We start from the raw sequence: 22,387 nt of genomic DNA on the forward strand, positions 1-22,387 counted from the left end.
TTGTCTGCCTTGCACATCCATGCTCAACCCGCCCCCCACGAGTAAAGCCCCTAGGGCTGCCTGTCTCTACCTCTCTCTGGCTTAGGAAGGCCTGGCCTCTCTCTTCTCCTCCCTGTGCCTTGTCACCAGTAAGTCAGTGACAGGCACGCTGGGTTCAAGCCCCAACTTCACCTCCCACACTAGCATGCCAACCACCCTTTCTCCTGTCCTGGGTTTAAAAGGTGTCGATCCAGATATTTTGGGGAGGTTTTGACGCATGCTGGCAGGCAGGTCAGACACAACACTGCTGCCCTGTGGGCCTCCGAAACCGTCTGGGAGAGCCTGGGGATGAGGCGGGCGGCAGCCCCAGAAAGCAAGTTTACGGGAACACGTGACAGAGCGGCAGAGAGGCAGGTGGGAAGCCGATGAGCAAGAGGCCACCATAAAGGCCAGAACACGGTGATCCTGACAGCTGCTTCAGCAGCGAGGAGGGATCTCTGTGAACAGCCTCGCCCAGCCCTCGGCAGAAAGTGCAGCAAAAGCCTCCCGGAGATTTTTCTTTTACTGAGACCATGAGAGCTCTCCGGTATTTATACAGAACTTTTAAGGTTCACCCCATCTGCACAGTCCTTTCATATGGGTCTTTACTCTCCCATCAGCCCCGAAAGGGGCTTGGGGGGATTGTAAGGGAACCGAGGCCCAGAAAGGGCCAATCTCTGACTGGACTCGGTTGCCCACGAGGTCCGAGGCAGTCCTACGCCTAAAGCCAAGCCTCCTTCCTCTTCAATCACCCCACTCGGGCTCCTGGCCCTTCGGCATCAGGAACGCTCTCGGAGGTTGCAGGGGACACCTGCCTAGACACCTGCAGGAAGGACTGTCTTTTTAGCTCCTTTTCGGGGAAGGGAGTCTTTTGACGGCCGGCATTTCCCAGGTGCCTGTACTGACTTTCTGTTTTTCGGGTTGGTTGGGTTGTTTTTTTTGAAGTCTTTGAAACCTTGGGATTCTACTATCTCCCAGGGACAATTTAAACCACACGCGTTTGGTATCAGTTCGCATTACCCCTCCTATCCCACCCCGCTCATGAGCTACAGTAGGAATCCAATCTCAAGGGCAGCCATCAGAGATGGGACCGTACTCCCGGCACTCCTGGGGTGAAGGAGGACCCAGAATCCTGGAATTCGTGGTGAGAATCCAACCATCCACTTTGGTCAACTCTACATGCTTTCTGGCTACCTTGGACCAAAGCGATTCACAAAGACTCTGAGGGCGTCATGGGTCCTGACTTGCTCTTCCATATACAAAAAAAATTACACAATAAAAATAAATAAATAAATAAAGGAAGGAAGAAAACAAGACGGGGGCGGGAGACAGGAATGGAGAGAAACTGAGCACCCCAATCCAGGACCAGTGGCCCCTGATGCCCTCCTCTCTGCCAGACCTGCAAGGATCTCACTGCATCCAAGTCAAGCTGGAGGCCTTGCCTCAGTTTCTTTTCCCTCAAGGAGGCAGCCAGGCCTCAGCTTTATTTCTAGGGTGACCACATCCTCCCGTTGACACAGCTCCTACTGCATCCAAGTCAAGCTGGAGGCCTTGCCTCAGTTTCTTTTCCCTCAAGGAGGCAGCCGGGCCTCAGCCTTATTTCTAGGGTGACCACAACCTCCCGCTGGCACAGCTCCTACCAGTCACAAGGTGACAGAATCACCTTCTGTCTCAGAGACCTCAGCAAGTCCCCACTTCCCCTCCCCAGCCCCCAATTCTTGGCATGTCCCAACACCTCTGAAGAGAGTTAAAATGCCAGGTTTCCTTCATGCCCAGAAAATGAGGGGGGCCACTTTTTGAAAAATTAGATTTTGATAGGAAATGAAAACTTAGCACTTATTTCAGAAACCTCATCCTAAGTGGTTTGGAGAGCACCTGCTAACATGGGCGCCAAAACCGATGAAGGGCTAACCCGATGTGTCAAGTTCCCCCCAAGTGCAACACAAACTAAAGCTAGAATCAGACAGCGACAGGTCTTGTGCCATCGTCCAACGGGCAACAGGCTGGAGCAGTGTGGCCCCCGAATATCCACAAGAGGCTCAGATGTGAGGGACCCACTTCTGACCGAGGCTCTACCTTCCTCCTGATGGCCCTGCAGCCAACACACCCAACCTCCCTGGACCTGCTCTCCCATCTGGCAAGCGGAAGCTCAATCCCAGCCTACGGTTACTTCCTATCGATGCCTTTAAGAACAGGAGGGGAGTTGCAAAACCGCTTTTAAGTCTTCACTAAACAGATTAGGTTGAACCACTTCATGTCACTTAAACCATCCCTCCTCCACAATTCTTTAGGATAGAAGGTGGGGTAAAGGAGCCTAGAAAAGGATTCAGCCCAGAAAAGACACACAGCATGAGTTCCAGCCACATTGCCCCTTGGGAAGGTGTACTTGTTTAGCATCAAAGTTTTGACCGGTGACAGCCTAACCCAGCACGGACCCCGCCTTGAGGAAACGGTGCAGAGACGGCTTGCATGTGCCTGTGCTGCCCAGGGGGCCCTCGCTCAGCTGGGAACGTCCCCGAAGAAATCTGACAAGTGAGCGTAGTTGAAATGGGAGCTCGTGGCCCTCTCCCTCATGGATATACCGGAAAGATCTGGGGATTGGGTTCTGCCCTGCCATTGTGTGATTATGGTCAGCGAAGAAGCACTGAGAAGTCACAACGGTTGCTTGTGGTTGGAAGCTGAACTGGTTTCATTTCTGGAAAGTACCCCTCTCAGATTTGGGAAACGGGGAGGAGGGCAAGAGGACAATTGGCTCCCCTATCTGAGAAGGGATGCCCAGATCATGACGGGCCATGACAAAGCAGCAGGCTGCCGGGGCACCGGCTGGGTGCCGGCGGGAGGGTGGAGTGTCCTGTTTACAGCGCTGTGGGGTATTATCGGCCCATCGCATGCAGCAGCCTCCACAGCCCAACCACCTGGCGAAGTACCCTGGCACGGGGCCAGGCCATTTCACCATGCAGCTGAGCAGTGGCGGATGCTTGTGTTCTTGGGCAACAGCAAATGGAAAAAACAAAACAAAACGACACACACCGGAGATAAGAAGCCTTAGGTGCTATCTTCCAGAGCCACTCGGTTCTGTTTCCCAACTGCTGCATTTGTATGGCTGTGGGGACAGGGGCTCTGAGGGCAGAGGGCCAGCAGTCGGGTGTCTGTGCGTTGGGGAGGAGTCCATAGGGCAGAAAGCAAAGAGCAGACAAGACACTGGACCGACAGCGGCCAAGAGGGGCCTGGCGCACCACCATGGACGGGCTGATTCCTCTGATGAGCAGATTCTGAGCACCCAGGCCGAGCCAACCTATAAGCACCTATAAGTGATACAGGAGGAGGAGCACCTGAAGCTGCTCACGGGGGTGAAGTGTGCAAGGCTGCTGTAATCCCTAGGGGCCAGGCTACCAGACACAGCTCCTGGGGGTCCCCCCAGCTAATGCCACTTCAGAAGGACCACCAAACCGTCTCTGCGGCTCCCTCCTATCCCTGGCTCAGGCCTGACCACACCAGCAAACCCTCACCCCAGGAACCCAAAGGAGGAGGATGACAACACTCAGGAGAAGGGCAGGAGGGGGTCAGGGGAAGGCAGCAGATGATGCAGGAAGTGAGGCTTTTGTGGCTGCCTTTCTCAGCTTGGCCAGAGATAGAGTGTGGGGTGGAGGTTTGGCAGCTTACAAGGAGAAAGCAGCCGCTGGCCAAAGGGTCCCAGCTGGGCATCGCGGGGTGGGGGGGTGGGCGACGTCACTCACGTTACCACCTTTGAAGCAATGAAGAAGCCTGGGAAATGAGACAAGGCTACTCTCCCCCACCCTCCATTAACACGAGGCCTAGAGATCCCAAAATACCCAAGAAGGACTGCAGAAGGCAGAAAGACAGCCGATGAGATCATACGCGTGGCCCAAACTCAACAACTAGCTAGTCTAACAAATGAGCTACGAGTCAGTCACTTTCTCACGTTGTTGGGCTTTGAAGCATTATTAGCACTAGTCTCCCACCTCTCCTCTTAAATAGAGATAGCTCACAGTACCAGAAGCTGGAGCTATACTGGAGGAAATAAGAAAATGCAGATGAGCAAAAACTGAAAAGTTAAAACTGTGCATGTCCCCGGCCCAGAGATCGCCTCCTGTCCACATCCTTCCTGATCTCTCCCCATGCACGCATGTATGCGCGTCTTTTTAATAAAATGAGATCCTATTATACGTGTTTTTCTGCACTCTGCTTGTTTCCGTCACTGATCTTCCTTCAGAAAGAGGAGCAGGCAGGGGCGGGGCAGTCTAGGAAGCTGCGGCCGGGCATAAGTCTGGCCATCAAGGGAGCAGGCCCTGCCCTGTCCCTGCCCCCCCCCAGCTGTGATGCAGCACTTCTGCTGGGGGCCAGGAGGGAGGGGGATATGTTAATCTGGAGAGAAGCCAAGTAAACCAGGGAATCAGAATTTCTAAACATTTCCCCAATAACAGATTGGCAGTAAGGAGGGGAAGTTCCTTCCAGCAGCTTGATAGGGATTCTTTTTCCATTTCAGTCTGTGTGTCGGGATTAAACACTGCAGGCGGTCTTCTGAGCAACCTGTGGTCCGGCGCTGCTGAGCTGCTTAACTCAGGGACGTGTGGGTCTGGGAGGGAAGTTGTGGTCAAACTGAAATCCCCAATGTGACCATACAAGAGTCAGAAGACCTCCTTGGAAAGCCCAAGGAGACCCCATCCATCCCAGCTGGGAAAATTACACCTGGGGCTTTAAACTCTTTCAATACCAAGCAGAGAGCTCACTTCAGCCACAATAGGGAGAAAAAGCTACAGAAACTAGAGTTAAAAAGAAAGAAGGAAAGAAGAGAAACGTCACATTTCCCTGACCAAGAAGGCTTATCTAAAGAGACAAGAGTGATGATAGTTGTATACGCATGAAAAACTACTCAGCCAGGCCCTCAATTAATTGCTAATTCCACGGTTAAGTGTGCAGCTCACGTGAAAGCATTTCTGGCCCTGTGTCTGACTTCCCAGCACGCAGACCACATCTATGGGAAGCTGGAGAGAAGGGCCAGGAGAAACCCATCTAGAGAGGTCACTGTGCAGAAAAAAATAAAGAATATGCTCTTTGCATCAGGAAGGAGGGAAAAGGGTGATCCCAAGTGTGTGTGCGCGCACGTGTGTGTATAAAGAGTAGACAACAGTTACTTAGACAGTTGTTCAATTCTCAAGAAGCTGCAGTTAGAAGAAAAGGAAGTGGTGTGAACTTTTCACCTTTTATCTGAATTCTCTGAAGAGTTCTGTAGGATTTCAACATTCTTAAAACAAAACAAAATACTAGCAGTTAGTGACTGGAGCATGCTTTCCTTTGGGAGCCACTTGGCCTCTGCAAGAATAGCATAAATAGCACATAGCCTAGCCCTCTCCGTCTTAAAAAAAAAAAAAAAAAAAATCCCCACCCATGGTTACTTGGGAGGGACGAATCTCTGGGTGGCCTATAAACTCAGAGGACAGGCATAAACCCTTCAGTATCTCCGCTTCTCACAACAGTCTGATTCCTATCAAGTCAAGAAGAAATCACAACATCCGGTCAGCTCTCAGGTAGTCTTGTAAGATAAGTGAGGGAGAGGAAGAACCAGAGATCAAGGTGGTTCATCTACAATAAACCCTGTGAGAGGACACATGTGACTGAAACTCGCTGATTCCTGCTCTGAAGGTGTGCACCCTATACTCTCGTGAACTCATCGATGGAAGAGGATGCAGAGCTTCCAAGGGGTCACAGGTGGGGGCCTGTGACGCACCCTCATGTAAAGAGGTGAGCTGATTTCTCCAGGGCCACAGAGCAAACGGAGATGCAGATCTCTGTTCCCCAGAAGACTTGTGAGAATAGAATCCCCACCCCTGTGTTCCACTGTCAGACTCAATCATCATGACCACCTGGCTGCTTTGGTTCAGGAACTAGTCCACGGGTTGGAAGAGTTCTAGTCCTTTCCCTTGCTAGGAACCAGGGTGATCATTCCTGGGTCTCAGGAACACTGTTTTACCCACTGGGCATCTTGGGTGGGTCAAGGGGGAGAAGAAAACAATTAAAAAATGAGAGATTCCTTTTTTAGTGAGGAGAGTGGAAACTGTGTGAAAGGAAGAAAAGGAAATGGGAACAGAATTACAGCTAACTCCCAAATAGTCAAAATAATTTCTGCTTTGTGAACCAACTAGGACTTATTTTTAGCTCCATCCAGCCTGCCTTCCCCCTGACCTGAAGCAAACTGCTAGACAGCAATATATGTGTAAGCAACTATTACTCAATTATCAATACCAAGTCACACAACATACCTAGTCTTTGACAGAATTTGACCCCGTTTTGTTGCCTTCCCCCCCACCTATGATTTCAAAACTCAAAAGAAAAAAATTTTTATTCCTCTTTTGAACTTCTCATGTCCATACTCACGTCCATAAATGCTAATTCAGAACCAGCCTTATGCAACCCCAAAGTAATCTCTTAGGAAGAGTCATCAATGGGTGCCAAACACTGTAGGGAACAGAATTTTTAAATAATGCCAAAGTATCACCCCATAAACCACTTATTAAAAGAATAATGTAGTTTTACAGTGGGAAGTCTGGTGGTCACCACCTCAAGTGATCAAGTTTAGCCATTACTAGTAATGGACACTCTGACCTAATATATCTCCTAAAGTGATATAAAGTACACAACTTCACCCACGAAATGTTATTGCTAGAAATGTTTTACCAGAATCAAATCAGGCCCCAGACCTAACTATCCATTTGCAGGAAATACAGGGGATAGAGGAACAAGTTAAATGCCACCATGAAAAAACAGCCAGAAAAATCCAGGATGTGGGACAGCTAGAAGGCAGAACTGGTCCGTGCTTTTCAAAGTCATTAAAAACCAAAAACACTAGTGGAAGGGGAATTCTAGATAAGCATTTTAAAAAGACATAACTGGGGCACCTGGGTGGCTGAGCTGGTTAAGCATCCGCCTTCGGCTCAGGTCATGATCTCAGGGTCCTGGGATTGAGCCCCGCATTGGGTTCCCTGCTCGGTGGGGAGTCTGCTTCTGCCTCTCCCTCTGCCGCTCCCCCTGCTTGTGCTCTCTTGCTCTCTCAAATAAGTAAATAAAATCTTTAAGAAAAATAAATAAATAAAAAGATATAACCAAACAAGAGTCTTTACTGGATTCTGGCTCAAAGACAAAAACAAGGGGCACCTGGCTGGCTCAGTCAGTAGAGCATGTGACTCCTGATCTCAGAGTTGTAAGCTCCAGCCCCATGTTGGGTGTTGAGATTGTTTTAAAAAAATAAAAATCTTAAAAAAAAAAAAAAAAGAGCAATCAGAGAGGAAATTTGAAAAGGGACTGGATACTAGATGATATGGGATTATAGATAATTTCTTCAGGGTAATAATGATATCATGATTATGTAGAAGAATGGCCTTATTCTCAGGAGATACCATTGTGGTTAAGGGCAAAAAGTGTCATGGTATTTGCCATTTATTTTCAAACAGTTCAAAACAAATAAACAAAACACACATATGGATGCACATATAAGTCTAGACACACACATATGTAATACCCAGAAGGAGAGAAAAGAAATTTGACAACTGTAGGCAAAAAGTTATCGATGAGTCTATGTGAAAGATAAATGGGTATGCATTGTGCTTATAACTTTTCTGTAGGTTTGAAATTCTTCCAAAATAAAGTTGTGAGAGAAAAAAAAGAACTGGCTTAATTTGGGAAGACAGAAATTTCAATTCACTACTCAGCAAGGATCTAAACCCTTTAGCGTTTCAATCTTGGCAGGTTGTAGTCAAATTCAATTGGGTCACTGCTCTGGACTTCTAATTTGGGGAAAGGGAAGGTGGGCAGGAAGAAACAAAACAGTGACTGAAGCTTAATCTGAGCAAGGAATTGAAAGATGTAAATCAGGACAAGGTAGAATAAAGATACCGAATGAAGGAGGTGATGTTAAATTAAGAAAGGTCACGTCATCCCGGGAGCAAGACCAAGACTGTGGGCAGAATGAAAGGGCTCCTACAGGTCCAGAAACACAGCTGCAACTGGACAGAACCTTGGCTATGCCCAGCAAAGTTAGCACTGGGCATTCATTGGCCATTATTGCTCTGCCACAGGAATGCAGAAACCAGTGAGATCTCACAGAAGATGGGTAAACATGGCTGACAGGAAGGTAGGTAGGTCCCAGGGAACGGTGAAAGGACTTAGAATTTATCAGTCTTCTTCTGTGTGGATGCAAAAATGAAGGGAAGGAAACAGACTTTAGTTAGAATAGGAGAGAGTCCAGCTAGATAAAAGGAAGACCTTGCTGATCACAATCAGATGAGGAAGACTATGTGGAGTCTGCCCCTGAACAGCTCTGGGGAGAGAGAATGACATGCCCCTGATGTCTCATTAGTACCCACCCCCCTGCCCCCGGCCCCTGGAAGACAGGGAAGTGCAGCAGAGGAGTCTGAGCCTCCTCTAGTTCTAGAATTCCCCAGCTCTTATTAAAGGGTAAATAAGAGATGGCCACTGACCAATTCAGCTAAATGGAAAGCTCAGGGCCCATGCTATTATCTGGGGTGAAGTAAGTTCACTGGGAAGGTGGGGGAGGCACAAATTCAAAAGGAGATTTGCCTTACCTAGGCTGATCAGACAGCTGTGCTATGGGCTCCCAGACCAAGCAGGAGGGTATAAACAGCGCTCAATTTACCTGTGGCTAGCCACAGGCAGAAGGGCTGATCCCATGACTGGGCAAGCAGACATCAGAGCTCAGAGGGCAGGTCTGCTCACCGGCTACACCTCACTAGGTTGGAACCTGTCAGGTTCTCCGCTCTTAACACTGACTCAGGTTCATTTTGCTTGGGGCTGAGGGGCGGGGAGGTGGGCTCATAAGAAGCAATTGCTCAATTATTCAGGACCAGGAGGTTACGGTCACAGGATCTGCTTTGCCTTCAGGGTCTAAAATCGTATTAGGGTCACTCTGCCCAGCCCTGACAACCCTTGCAAAGCTGCGTGGACCATGCTGTCCCACTTGCAGAAAGCCTTCTCTGGTTACCTCCATCTCCTTCTGCAAGTTCTACTGTGTCCCCGGCTGCACCCGGAGACACCCAAGAGTCCGCTACATCCCACCTAGTGGTTCCCTACCTGGCCTCTGACATCCTGGACCTGACCCAGGCTGACTTCAAATCCCAGGCAAATTCCCAGGCCGTCGTCCTAGCGGTGGAAAAACGCCAAAGCGTGCCGGGCAACCTTCCGGGGCAGCCCCTTTGCTGCAGCCCCTGGTCTTGCCAGTTGCTCCGAGATTCAAAGGTGATGCAGTGCCTCCAGGGTAAACCTCTTCTGAAAAGCAAGATCAGATGGCCTCTCCAGAAACAGCCTTGAAAGGTATGACACTGGGAAGGTTTTTCCTATCATCAGTGTACGCCCGAGACCACTGAGGACTTCAGAGCAGGACACCTGTCAGGTCACCTCTCTCCATGTCCTTCCGGAGGCAGAGGTGGACAGGACAACACACATCACTGGAGGGTAAGTTACACCCCCTCCACAAAGTACACGAAGGGCTTCGTGTCTGCTCTTAAATCAAGGGCTTAACAGTACTAGTCTCTTCTTTTACAAGTCAGGCAAAGAAAAGGCTTGGCCTCCTGAAACAAAGGAGAATTTGATCCAGGGAAACAGTGTGGGAGGTTCATTACCAAGACATCCTATCTATATGTCTAAGAACCGGAATGCCACTGCTACCGTCCTAAGTAGACCGCTTTGGCCATTTGCACACCTCCATGCTGCACACGACCCACCAGGAATCAGGGGGGCAGCCTTTCCTCATCCTCCTGCACTGTGTTCTGCCCCTGGATGTCATCCACCCGGCACTTCTGTTGGGGTAGGACAGAGCCAGGAAGAACCAGAGAATTGTGGCGATAGCCTATATAACATGATAACTGCCTAAAGACAAGCAATCTAAGTATATATAAGCTGGGGTAATAATATAGTAAATGCTCACAGGTCTCTTTCCCATAACTGGCTGGAGCCCATGGGGAAAAAAAAACCCTTTGAAGCCAACTTAACCACAATCTCATGGCTCTAAGGTGGCTGCCCGGGAGGCACTGCAGAGAAAGGACACATGCTAAAATGAAAGATTTTCAAAAACTGTTCTGTTAGGAAGCAGAGTAAGAATCATTCACTCAACCCTAATTCTGGAAGCTGGGGGGACATACCAGTAAGTGAAACTGTCAGGAACGATTCAGGTGCCTTCCAGGAGCACAGAGAGACGTAGGACTTGTGGTTTGGTGTTAGAGCAAAGGGACCAGGAAACAAACAGCAGTGTCTGAAGCTCTCCCTCAACCAGCTGAGCAGGATGATCAGATCCGTCCCCGGGCCCTGTGCTTAGCAGTTTTCCCTGACTGACAGCGAGTCCTACCTCTGTGTACACAGTTGTAACTCTCGTCCACTTGGTAAGACGTGTCACACGGAACCACAAGAACGTCTTCCCTCGGGCTCCTGTCCCTCCACAAGCGGACTGGTGCACGGCTGAGAAAGCTGTCTGGCCTGGGCCCACACTCTAGCCTTGCTCTCTACGCCGAACCTGACTGCTTTTTGCCCATCCATCTCTAACATAAAAACTCAAACTAGAATTATTCCGTGGCTCTGGCACAAGAGGCTTCTGATCTCATGCTCTTTAAGAAATGCAGAGAGATGAGTGAAGAGCAGAGTAAAAGTGTTCCTTAAAATAGGGAAGCAGCTGTCCCGAGAAGGTACCTGGACATCCTGAGTGTGCTTGGCGTGCTTCGGCAGACTGCTGCACGCCGGCTGACCCCCTGCTGGGTCAGTGCGGGGCCTGCATGGGGCGTGGGCACACCACAGCAGGTCCCCCGATCGTTCCTGGCATCTGATGCCCCCCTGGTCCAGCTCAGGGAGTCAGGGCAAGCCGCAGTCTAGGCTCCTGAGGGGTGGCCTACCACAGTGGTCAGTCCCTGGGCCCAAATCCTGCCTCGGCCCCAGTGTGCTACGTGAACTCAGGTCAGTTGACTTCTCTGGGCTTCAGTTTTGCTGTCTGTTAAACGGGGAGAATAAGAGATGTTATAAGAGGAAGAGAAGAGAACTTACACTCTCAAGAACTCCTGGTACCGTCAAATTAGTCTAGCATGTACTCATCTTTTAAACTTTTTATTTGGAAGTAATTTCAAACGTCCAGATACGAGAACAAGAGCAGGACATATAACCTTGACCCAGATTTGCCTTTGGGCAAACATTTGTCCCACCTGCTTTGTCATTTGCTTTCCTTCACGTGCACTTTTTCACACACGTGCTCACACTCAGCACCTACATGCTCACTCACACTCAAGACACACACTCACATTCAGATAAACACGCGTACTGTCCTTTGTTGGGTTTTTGTGTGGTGTTCTGTTTGAAAACAAAGACGTACAGGAGGGTGGGAGGTTCGAGATAAAATGCCAACAAAGGGGAGCCTTGCTACTTCGAGATGGGTCCACTGCTCCTCTCCCTCCTCCCTGCCCCCAAGGCAGATGGCTAGTGCTGGGGCCCTGGCTCAGGGATGAACCATTACATGGACAGGGACCAGAAAAAGTACTTGACACAGAAGAAGAGAGTTGGTTACTCTCCTTTAAACAACAAAAAACACAAAAAACAACAACAAAGCATTGATATGAACCATGGAAATAGCTTTATTATACAGAATTGTTTTTTATAATGTTTGTTATAATGGGATTTTATCTTATGAAGTTGAGAAATAACAGGCAAAGAAAGGATACACATAAGCATATGGTTATCAGGACATTCAAGAATTCAAAGTCTGATTTTATAAGAGAGGTAAGTGGGTAAAGAGCTGCCTGGAACTCTCTCGGGGAGGCAGGGAGGGGGCCTAGGTAACCTCTGTGAAACAGGCCAGGCAATTTCTCCATGATACCAAAGTCCCTAGATGGAGCTTTCTTCTGAGTTCAAGTCCCCGCTAGTCCCCTTTATTGGGCACACACTTGTCTCATAAAAGCATTATCATGTATCACAGTGACTCTACTCCTACTTAACCTAAAGCTAGGAGGAGGAGACAGTCAAATAGAGCATGGCAGGGAGGGCGGGGGTAGTTTGCACCAGGGGTTCCCTACATGGAAGACTAAGCTGTCATCATAATGCCATGCCACCTGAACCTACCCCCCAGCAGAGGATTGCACCACCCACATTTATTCCCAGGTGCTCTTTGGGGTTCCACATAGTCACACATAAGAAAGACACCCTTTCCTATAAGCTCCATCTTGGAGGTATCTTCCTGACGTGGGCCCAAGCCCAGTAACCATGACAATGACCCCACTTATAAGCAGGAAAAACCTTCCTGCCTCCTGGGCCTGTCTGTCCCTGGTTAGCTTCTCATTCTACCTGGAAATTGCGTCTCTCAAACCAGTGGGAGGTACTCAAAGCTGCCACCATATCACACATTTAACGTAATAACCGTCACCTTCCAATTAGCCACACCAAGTGAATAGTCACTTAGAGGGTGCTGAAGAAACAACAGACTTCTTTGCAGCCCATTTTCCTTTCCAATTTTGTTTTGGTCAACTGAACAGATGAATTTTTGCTCCTGGAATACAGGCATACAAGCCGAAGGGAAACATGGGCTGGGCGTGTGCTGGGCAGGTGACATAGAGGATGCCAGCCCGGGAGGAAATTCACAATGGACTCGCCACACATATGTGGGAAAAGCCCTGGGATCAGGAGCAAAAGGGCTTTATAGTCACATGGTCCTGGGCAAGTCACTTCCTTTCTAGGTCTCACTTCAAACTTATCTGTGAAAACAAGTCAATGCCACCTGCACCTGCAAGACCGTCAGGCAGATGAATGAGAAACGTTCTAGAATCCCGACCAGGAGCAACAGAGAGCTAAATGAATGGAACACACTGTTAAAACTAAAGCTATCTATATGCTCAACTTCCCCGAAAAATACAAAAGTTTGTTGGGATTCCCAGGCTCTTTCTTTCCACCGAAGCAGCTGTTTTTGCCTTCTCCTGCGAACACAGAACTCCCCAGGGTTGCGGTTCCAGTGAGAGAGAGTCCAGGCGCTACTCTCAACAGTAAGAAGTGCATGCACCACATGGGTGTGACTCGCACTGCCTTCTTCCCAATCTCTGCATCGGACTCTGGCTGCATCCCCTCGGTCTCGCCAAATGCCATCCAGCTCCACCCTCAACCCTGGCTTGTCATTTCTGATGGGTATGAGTTACAAAGACAATCCCCAAACAGAGGCCGTGCGGCAGGTTTTCAGCCAGCTTGCAGGTGTGGGGCAGGGAGCGCAAGTGTTATCAGTGCTGGTTCTCTCAAAGCGGTGTGGGCGATCAAACACGCACCGGGCACAGAAAACTGGTAAAGAAAAGGCAGTGTGTGGGGCAGGGAAGAGGAGAAGGGAGGGCGAGGTAAGAGAAGCTGTCTTTCCTTCCTCTCAATTGCAGTTTTACTCTGTTCAAAGTTACCCCCAGCTGGACAGGTTTAGAAAACAATTTGACTAAGCCGCCAGGTCCATGGTTGGCAACCTGAACAAAGGGGCAACGTGGGCTCCGTGGATGACAGTGTATGTGTCCAGGGCGTGGGGAATGCTAATGAGCATCTCTTTCCAGCATTTCCCAACTTGCGGCGTGGGGAGAGAAGGAGAAACAGGATGGTGCCTGGCTTGGGAAAGGGGGCTTCCAGCTTGATCACACCTCTAGATGAAGCCTGAAGCCCCATTCGGGCCCATAGCCCGTAGACAGTTCTGCTCCCTAGCCTAGAAAAGTCACTGATTCAGATTTCATTTTTCTGCTTCCCTTTGCTATACATTAGCCTACTAGGAATTTGGTGTAAATTTGCCTGGAGTGAAAGGACACGCAGTATTCATCTCACTTTCCTTGGCCTGTCACCATATCCACTTCTAAGCCGAAAGCCAGGTAGTCTGGCTTTTTTTTTTTTTTTTTTTTAAACAAAATCCTAAATGTTGGCTGTTTCCATGGATCCACCTGGTAACTAACTGCCCAAGCTCACCCTCTGGCTTTAAGTGTGAGGGGAAGGGAACCTACAGGCCTAGCAATGACATCCATGGAAATGCCACGTCTTTGCCACCAGCTGGGCTTCAAGCCCAATGACCAGGATGAATAGGAGACCAGTGATTTAAAGAGAGAGAGAACACTAACACTTCGGGGGGTGGGGGTGGGGTGGGGGGAGGTTGCCTTGGAAGTAGCTGCAGAGAGGTATTATAAAGGGGGCACAGTGTGTGGGGACCAGAAGTGGGAAAAACCATTTCAAGTGAGACTGGGGGAAGTGTGGCTCACTCTCCCCACCCCTGCTGCCTTTCCAGCAACTCAATCCAACAAGTATTTATTGAGCACGACACTCCCCATCTGCCCTGGCCCTCCCTCTGCAAAAACACTCAAATCTGTTCAAGCTGCAGGGTGAGTTCCATTGCACTTGAACTTGAAACATGAGGTGCCTACCTTTTAAAAAGGCAGGCACACAATTTGCAGCATGGGCTGAAGGGACTAAAGAGATCTGAGAAAGTGAAGAAACACAGCTGACCAGACGGCCACACCAATGCTACTTTTGAAAGGGAAGGGAAAAGAGAAGAGTAAAAACTTAATTTAACCTTAGGGAGAATAATACACTGGCCAATTGGGTGGGGGAGAAAAAAGCTTACTGGAAATATCCCGGTTAATTCTCCAATTAACCCTACGTAACACGAAAGGAATAAATATTCCTTTATTCTATGCCTCCTCCAGCTTGAATTAAATTTTATCCACTGGTGGACATGTTAGTCATTTGCTTTTAGAGTCCTATGTTTATCCTACCTTTCCCTCTTAAGGAGGTGAGACCTCAGTGCTCTCCTGCATGTTTTCATTGAGGATCAGATGACAGGGGATTCAGGTAACAGAGCTGGGGAGGAACTAGACCTATGCTTATTGGCATAGTTCTCTCCAGCTTAAAAAGCCACCCTCCATTCACAAGATAGGGAGCTCAGGGTCTGAGAAGAGGCATCCCAGACTTACAACTCTGCCCTGCCAAATACTAAGAAGCCACATCCAGGCGGCCTCAGAGAAAAACTCCACCACCCCTGATCACAGACCCGCTGCTTCAGATCAACCAAAGCCCTCAGAGGAATCTTCCCAGGCCTCCCCCAACCTCCGACCCTTTTATGAGGGAGCTGGAAGCAGAGCAGAAACTGCTCATGGGCAGGCAGTGCTGAGCCCAAGGCCCTCCATCCATCCCCAATATCAGCCAGCCGGGGCGTGTGAGCAGGGAAGGGGAGGTGTCCAGAGCCCCAACTTCAGTTCCAGGTTGCCCAAGGGCTAGAGCTAAAAGATTCCCTATTATGAAATACTTTGATAGCATTCTTTCGAGTTCATTAAAGCCACCCTTGATTGGCTGTGGTTTTCTGACACAGTAAAAGTCAACTGAGGCTTATTCGGGCCTGAGGATAAACATTTAAATGACTCCAAGCTGAGCATGCAGCTTTGTAGTGACCCTGAGGAAAAGCGTGGAGGAGGAGAGCAAAGTGCCAGGAAGAGTTTTCAAACCCAGGAGGTTTGGTGGGGACCCTGAGCTGGAGGCCTGAGTGTGGGGAGCCAGTGTAGAGAAACTCCCTCCATCCAGCTGTTCCCAAGAACACGGGCCCCTTCACAAGCTCCACACCGCTGGAGAGGAACTGGAGCACGGATAATTTATAACTTCAAATATAATCCAAAACTCTTTTCTCTCGGAGATCGGGATTTGTTTTTGACCTAACAATGTGAATAGATTCGGCTCGTGTTTGGTTAATTCATAACCCTGCAAACCAAATAATGGAGCCCTCTATGAAGACTCAACTCAGCCCTCAGCCGGGGCGGGGTTGGAAGGCGACCAGGTTTCTCACTCATCTTTTGTCTGTTTCCACTCTTCCTGGCCCCTCTTCTATCCACCTCAAAGTGGGGCAAAACTTAGTAACCCACAAAGAGATTGTCCACTCCCACTCAACAAACGTGCTGGTGGGCACCCACCTTCACTCTGAACTGGAAAGGAAACACAAGGTTTCTCCTTCCAGCTCCTTGAAAGGGCTCCAAACTGCCTGGAGAGTAAGGGTAAGCCCAGGCAAGACTAGGAAAGCATTGGAGCTGGTGTCAAATAGCATTTGGGAAGTGTGATAGTGTCAGTAAGATTTCAAAACCAGACCCGCCTCCAGAACATGTCACACCCTAAAGTGTGAATCCTTATGGCACAAAGTCTCTACGTGAGAGGTATAAAAATCCAGAGGAGGATGTTTGATTTCTTTTTTTTTTAAATAATCTCTACACCCAACGTGGGGCTCAAACTCACAACCTGGAGATCAAGAGTCATGTGCTCTACCGATTGAGCCTGCCAGGCACCCCGAGGACGCTTGATTTCTAACAGTTCCATGAAGATCAAGGAATACACTGAGTAACGTACAGAATTGTTGAATCCTTATGTTGTACAACTGAAACTAATATAACACCGTATGTTAATTATGCTTTAATTAAAAAAAGAACAAGATCAAAGAATAGTGTGGCGTGGGTGCCCATCACACCATTCAGTATAAACTAGCCAAAAATATGGGTAAAGTGTTCTCTGCTATTAAAGCCCACCAACCACTTTGGCAACACTCACATGGCCACCAGAACTGGAAGTTTTGCAATCCTGCCCCAAATTTTCTGGAGATCCATCTATATTTGGAACCAGAGAGAATGATGTCCTCTTACCACCACACCCACTTTTGTTCTCATCTCTCCTCCACTGACCTCAAACGGTTTAAAATATCCTAGCTCTATGTTACATGAGTGGAGAACTTCCCATATATATAATCCTTTGCTATCCCAAACATGGAAGAACACATGGACCCATGCTCCTTTAGGGACCGACGGGATAAAGCAGTTAGGCACTGTGACCCCCAAATTTCAAGGATGCTGTCACTGGTGATAACATTTAAGACAGACTTCAGCAGTACATTTTGGGGACCACGTGCCTGGGGCAAGCAAAGCTGTCAAAAGCAAGTTAGCAGCATCAGGCTAAGCAGTGTTTAATGCTTCCCAGAGGGTGCCTCAATCACAGAGCATCCAAGGACGACTGTAGCTCTTAAAGGATTTTAACTGCACCCCCAGGCTTCATTACAGCAAGATGGCTCCTTGGCATTGAGAAGCTGGACTGCTTCTGACACCAGCGTCCAGGAGGACCATGATTTGATGAGGGCTTTTTCTCAAGGTCCCTAATAAGGGACCTCCTTAATGTGGTTCCAGACCTATCTAAACACCCATCCCCCAAGGACTAAGTTTTCAAAGCATTGCAAGGAAAGGAGTTTAATAATTACCAATAGCATTGCTATTAACAATGCTGCCTTATATTCACTGAAACGGCCATCCTGGAGAACCGAATGGACGTCTGAAGTAAACCCATCCTACGTCCCTGTGGGGAAGCCAGTTTTAAGGCAGCCCCGACTACTGCCAGCTGTCAGTGATCGAGAAAAATCCCAAACAGGAGATAAACCTAAAGCCATTTCCAACTGATTTGAAATGTGTTCACTGCAGTTGTGGGTGTTTTGGGAGGGGTTATGAGGGGAGGAGGTGCATATTTGCCTAACAGTCAAGCTTTTATGTAAATCCAAATTAGTTTATGTCTACTGAACACATGCCACCTGACAACGCAGGGGGTGGGGGCGGGGGGGCAGGGAGGCAGCCTCCATTCACATGTGCTGATCCTCCACAAAGACTGAGAACTGACTGGAAGCTGATGACCCCCCCCTTTTCTTTTCGCCTAAAACATGAGTGGGGATACAGGCTTGTTACTTTTCTTTACTCCCTTAGAATTTTCTGAGGAGGTGTACACCACATGCATTGAAACTGACCTTTATATAGGAATAATGGTAAGGAACACTGTTTAAGACAAGGGTAGGCCAACTTTTCCTGTAAAGTGCCATGGTAGTAAATATTTTAAGCTTTGTGGGCCTTATGGTCTCTATCACAACTACTCCACTCTGTCACTGTCGTGAAAGAGCAGCCACAGACAATACTAAATGAAGGAGCATGGCTGAGTTCCAATAAAACTTTATTTACAAAAGCGGGCAGAGGCCTAGATTTGGCCTGCAGGCCATAACTGCCAACCCTGGGTTAAAGAAGGTTCTGCTGGGCAGAGGAGGTCAGAGGCAACCCGTGGCTCCCCCAGCACCCAGCTGACCCCTGTGGGGCTGGTCCACTAGAGAGGAATTTGCAAAGCTGGATTAAACATTATCTTCATTCTAGAGATACGGAGACAGAGACACTGAACAGGATAGTTAAGACTGGAACCCAGAACAATTCACCTCCCAGTCCCGTTTTGTCCATCAGTAGTCCTGGAAGAACATAAAAGTTAGCAGCCTCCAACTGACGTAAGACACAAATGAGAATTTAATTAAAGGGGAAACTGCTGTAAGAAATGTATCCTGGGTTGCTATTCCCCACGGGTGGATCTTAGCTTTCCTAGACTTGACCTTCATTTTTCTCACTGTTCTCTTTTGCCTTCCACACCCCTAGCCCAGGCTCAGAAAAATGAAGCCATTCCTCATTTTATGAAGACATCCCTCATGATGAATGGCCACAGAAGGTAAATCCTGTTCTTTACACCATCACCCTGTTTTTACAAGGTCTAATATATCTTGTCAGGACCACAACAGGGCATGTGGCAGAGATAACTGCACAGCCCTGAGCACTACGACACTTTGGGATGGGAAAGAAACAGTGACGGCACCTAATTGTCCCTGAAACCCAGTCCCAGCTCACATGCCTTTTTAAACAGTTGGGTTCTGGAGCCCTGTTTAGAAAAGCTCATTTTAAAAGATGAGGGAATAAAACTGCAAGAGGCAGCCTTGAAATTCTGAAACTTGCAGTACTGGTTTCAGACCAACATGGGTTTGCTCTTTGAAGCCTGAAAGGCAATGGGTTTTGGCCAACAGTGCTCTCACCGTGGCTGGGTGGAGGGAAGAGTAACGACAGAAGCAGTGGCAAACACTGATGGCACCTTCTAGGTGCCTCAGACTTTATAACTGTTAACTCAGGATATAGTTATGATTCACATTCTAACAGATGAGGAAACTGAGGCACAGAAGTTAAGAAACTTCTTCCATGCCACACAGCTAGTAAATGGCAGAGCCTGGAATCAAAATTCAGGAATCCTGGGACCCAGAGCCAGGAGGATTCTCGTAAGGGTTTATGAATGTAAGGCGTTTCCTCCTATCGCAGGTACGCCACTAGCCTGTAGAGGAAACCACTCCTGCCGCTTCTCAAGTGCAAGGAATGGAAACAATCTGAACACACATAGACAGTCAAGTTAACACATAGAAGACCCGATGTACTCCCAAACCAAAGGTCAGGTACAGCCCCTTAATGTCTGCTCACAGAGAAGTCCACAGGCTCAGACCCCTCTTTCCTATCTTTCCTCTCTCCTGCCTCACTGAAAATCTATAGATAATCCCACCATATAGCAGATAAGTGCCTCATTAATGCCTCTGGGATACTAAAAGGTGGAGGGATAACCCATCAGCCCAATTCATACACAAAGGACCACTCAACTTGCCCTAAATCATCCAAATAGTTATGCAGAACTCTAGCTTCCTATGATTTTTACCAGGATCTTTGGGCCCCTGGCCCTCTAAAAAGGAAGAGGCCACGTAAAGAACCCAGTTATCCAAACCTACACTCTTCTCCATTCCACAGCACCCACCAGTGTTTGTGCCTTTAATGTTAGTTCTATGGTAGACATAAAATAACTGCTCTTAAAATATGACTGCTATTAGATTTCCAGCTATAGCATAGGCAGGCTTTCTGTTGATTTCTACTAAAAGTGACTAAGGTTCTGGTGCTTGCTGTTCTACTAACTCCCCTGGACTCCAAGGAAGTCCAAACAAAACCAACAGGTTTATAATCTTGTGGTTTGCTTTATAGCTCATGATAGGCATGAGTTTGGGCATTGCTCTGCTCTACACCACCAGATAGGCATACTTTGACTAGTTGGTCACCATCTTGCTACCAGACTTGACCACGTTTCTGTGTTCCAAGATGCAATGTTAACATTTACAATGAGGTCCAGATAGACTTGGACTTTCTACTTCAGAGACCCTTAATCCCATTCCTACCTAGAAAGGCACTGTAGCAGCTATACTTTCAGGAGGGGGGTGTGCCGCAATGAAGCCTAGTAATCACAAAAAGCTCAAGAAACTCTGGTGTAGAGAATGTCATTAACCATTAGACGGTGGGGACCATGACTTTTGTACATTTGGTAGACTCTGAGGCTTTGGAAGTGTGCAATGATCTTTTTCACATCTGGTGTGAATCAAATGCAAGCCTCACTTTCAACTTATTGCCAACCTCCTCATGCAAGTAGGTTCCTTTTCCCATTCCTCACTGCCTGCCTTTGTGGGGGATCCATCACAGCTTTGAGTGTGAAAGCAAGGTTAATCTTGCTCCTCCCTAGTTTCCCCACACCCACCACATCAAGCTGCTATTAAGACACCGTTTCAGGGCTGTTCAGAAAGCGGGGGTATTTGCCCTTGAGTGTAGCCCTCACCCCACTGCCACGTTGGCTGGCAATGCCCCGGACTAAACAGCCTTGGTGGGGGTAGGAGAGAAAGGCAGGGGGCACACTGCCCAGGCCCTATACACACACCCACACGATAGTTGGAATGAGACAGCCATATTAAGCAGGTCAATGATCTGGGAACATACAACTTCTGGGTCACACCAAGAGGAATGTAGGGAATCGGAGCGGAGCGTTTGTACCGTAGTAAAAGCCATTAAACTAACTTATTCCAACGGCTCGGATAAAATCAGCTCCGGGAGGTGGCATAAAGGGAAGTGCACGTTAAGTGGGGGGGAAAGGAACTCCAGAGCCGTAGAGCGGGATGCTGGAACCAAACTCAAGTTGGAGAAGTAACACATGGCTCCACGGGGCTCTCCTCCATGCCCCTCCCCCTCCCCGTGCAGACGTCCAGCGCCCACCGGCTCCTCGCTCCAGCGCCAGCCAGCACAGGGCGCCCCCATCACGTGCCACTCACTCCTTCCTCACACCTCGCTGCCACCCCTGCATCTTCCACTCACCCCCACACGACACCTCTGCCCACTTTTCGGTTACGCCCCCAAAGACAGCCTCCGTCTGCCCTGTCCCTCCCCTCACCTCCCGGCCCCGACTGCCTGCACACTCTGTCCCAGCGGTGGACCCAGCGTTCACCGCTCCTCGCTCTCGCTCCCTCCGCCCTCGCAGACTTTGCGCGACCCCCTTTCTCTCCCCTCGCCCCCATCCACTTTCCCCTCACGCTTCTCCCCGTGCCCCTCCCCCCATCACGCGCCCCCCCTCCCCCAACGGCTCCTCCCCCCGGTACCCGCTCCAGGCCCGGCTCACCTGCGCGGCCACCCCCGTCCCGGCGCTGGTGCGGCTGCTGCAGCTGGAAGGGGACCGTGGCCCTGAGCGGCTGCAGCCCAGCCCGGGGGGAGCCGGCGGGGGCTGGGGGAGAGCAGCCCCGCCGGAGCCCCCCGGCCCCTCCGCGCCCCGGCCCCCAAGGACCTCCGCCTCTGCCGCCCGCTGCGGCCCCCGCCATCGCCCGACCGCCTGCCTGCCTCGGCCCCACAGCGAGCCCCACACAGCCCCCCAACCCCCGCTGCGGCTGCTTATCTGCTGTGCGGGGCGGAGACCGGCCCCCTCAGCCCAGAACTCTCATTGGCCTACAGAGCCCCAGACCCCTCCCCCCAACCAATCCACGGCTTGTTCTTCCCACTCCAGAGGATGATTGGTCGATATGCCTAGCGATCCAACCCAAGACCCCACCCTCATCCCGCCCCCTCCCGCTTTCCTCCGTCCGAGGAGCCGCCGATTGGTCCGTCCGGAAGAGGGCCGGTTCTCCGGTGCCGCCAATGAGAAGACGCAGAAAAGGGGAGCGTCACACCCAGTCCCAGGTAGTATGCAAATAAACTGTCACGTGACGTCAGGCTAAGCGGGGGTGGGGCCGGGTGTAAGATGGAATCAAGCACTAGTGGAATCATTATGGGGGGTAGGGAGGAGTGTCAAACTTTCGGCAGTTGAGCCCGGCAAGCATCGAGAAAGCGAGAACTTCAAAAAAGCACTACTTTTGATTTAACCTAAAAATATTAGTTGTGAACCCTCATAGGATCTCACTGCTGCTCGCAAGCTCCAACGTAAGATTCTACAAATTAATGCAAAGTTTGCATATATTTGCATGCGATTTGCATTATATTCCTGCACTTAATGGCTACCGTGCCTCATGTGACACCCACATTTGTCTTTCTCCACGCTTCCAAGTCCCTAGCTGGTGTGGGTCCAACCCCCCCCCCAAAAAAACCACAAAAAAACAACCCAGCTGCTAGCCTGTAAATTATATTGCGACTGAAAAGGAGCAGGGAATTTCCCT

General features: G+C 49.4%; 1 protein-coding gene across 1 annotated transcript in view; it reads right to left on the bottom strand.

The window, feature by feature from the left end:
• FAM117A (family with sequence similarity 117 member A) overlaps positions 1 to 21,559 on the bottom strand; it is a 42,221-nt gene extending 20,662 nt beyond the window's left edge. The window contains exon 1 of the mRNA XM_032428861.1: positions 21,364 to 21,559. Within this exon, the coding sequence (XP_032284752.1) occupies positions 21,364 to 21,559 (196 nt within the window). The remainder of the gene's footprint in view (positions 1 to 21,363) is intronic.
• Between the last annotated feature and the right edge of the window lie 828 nt (positions 21,560 to 22,387).

This window comes from Phoca vitulina, unplaced genomic scaffold, assembly GCF_004348235.1.
Source record: "Phoca vitulina isolate PV1807 unplaced genomic scaffold, GSC_HSeal_1.0 scaffold40, whole genome shotgun sequence".
NCBI classification, from domain to species: Eukaryota; Metazoa; Chordata; class Mammalia; order Carnivora; family Phocidae; genus Phoca; species Phoca vitulina.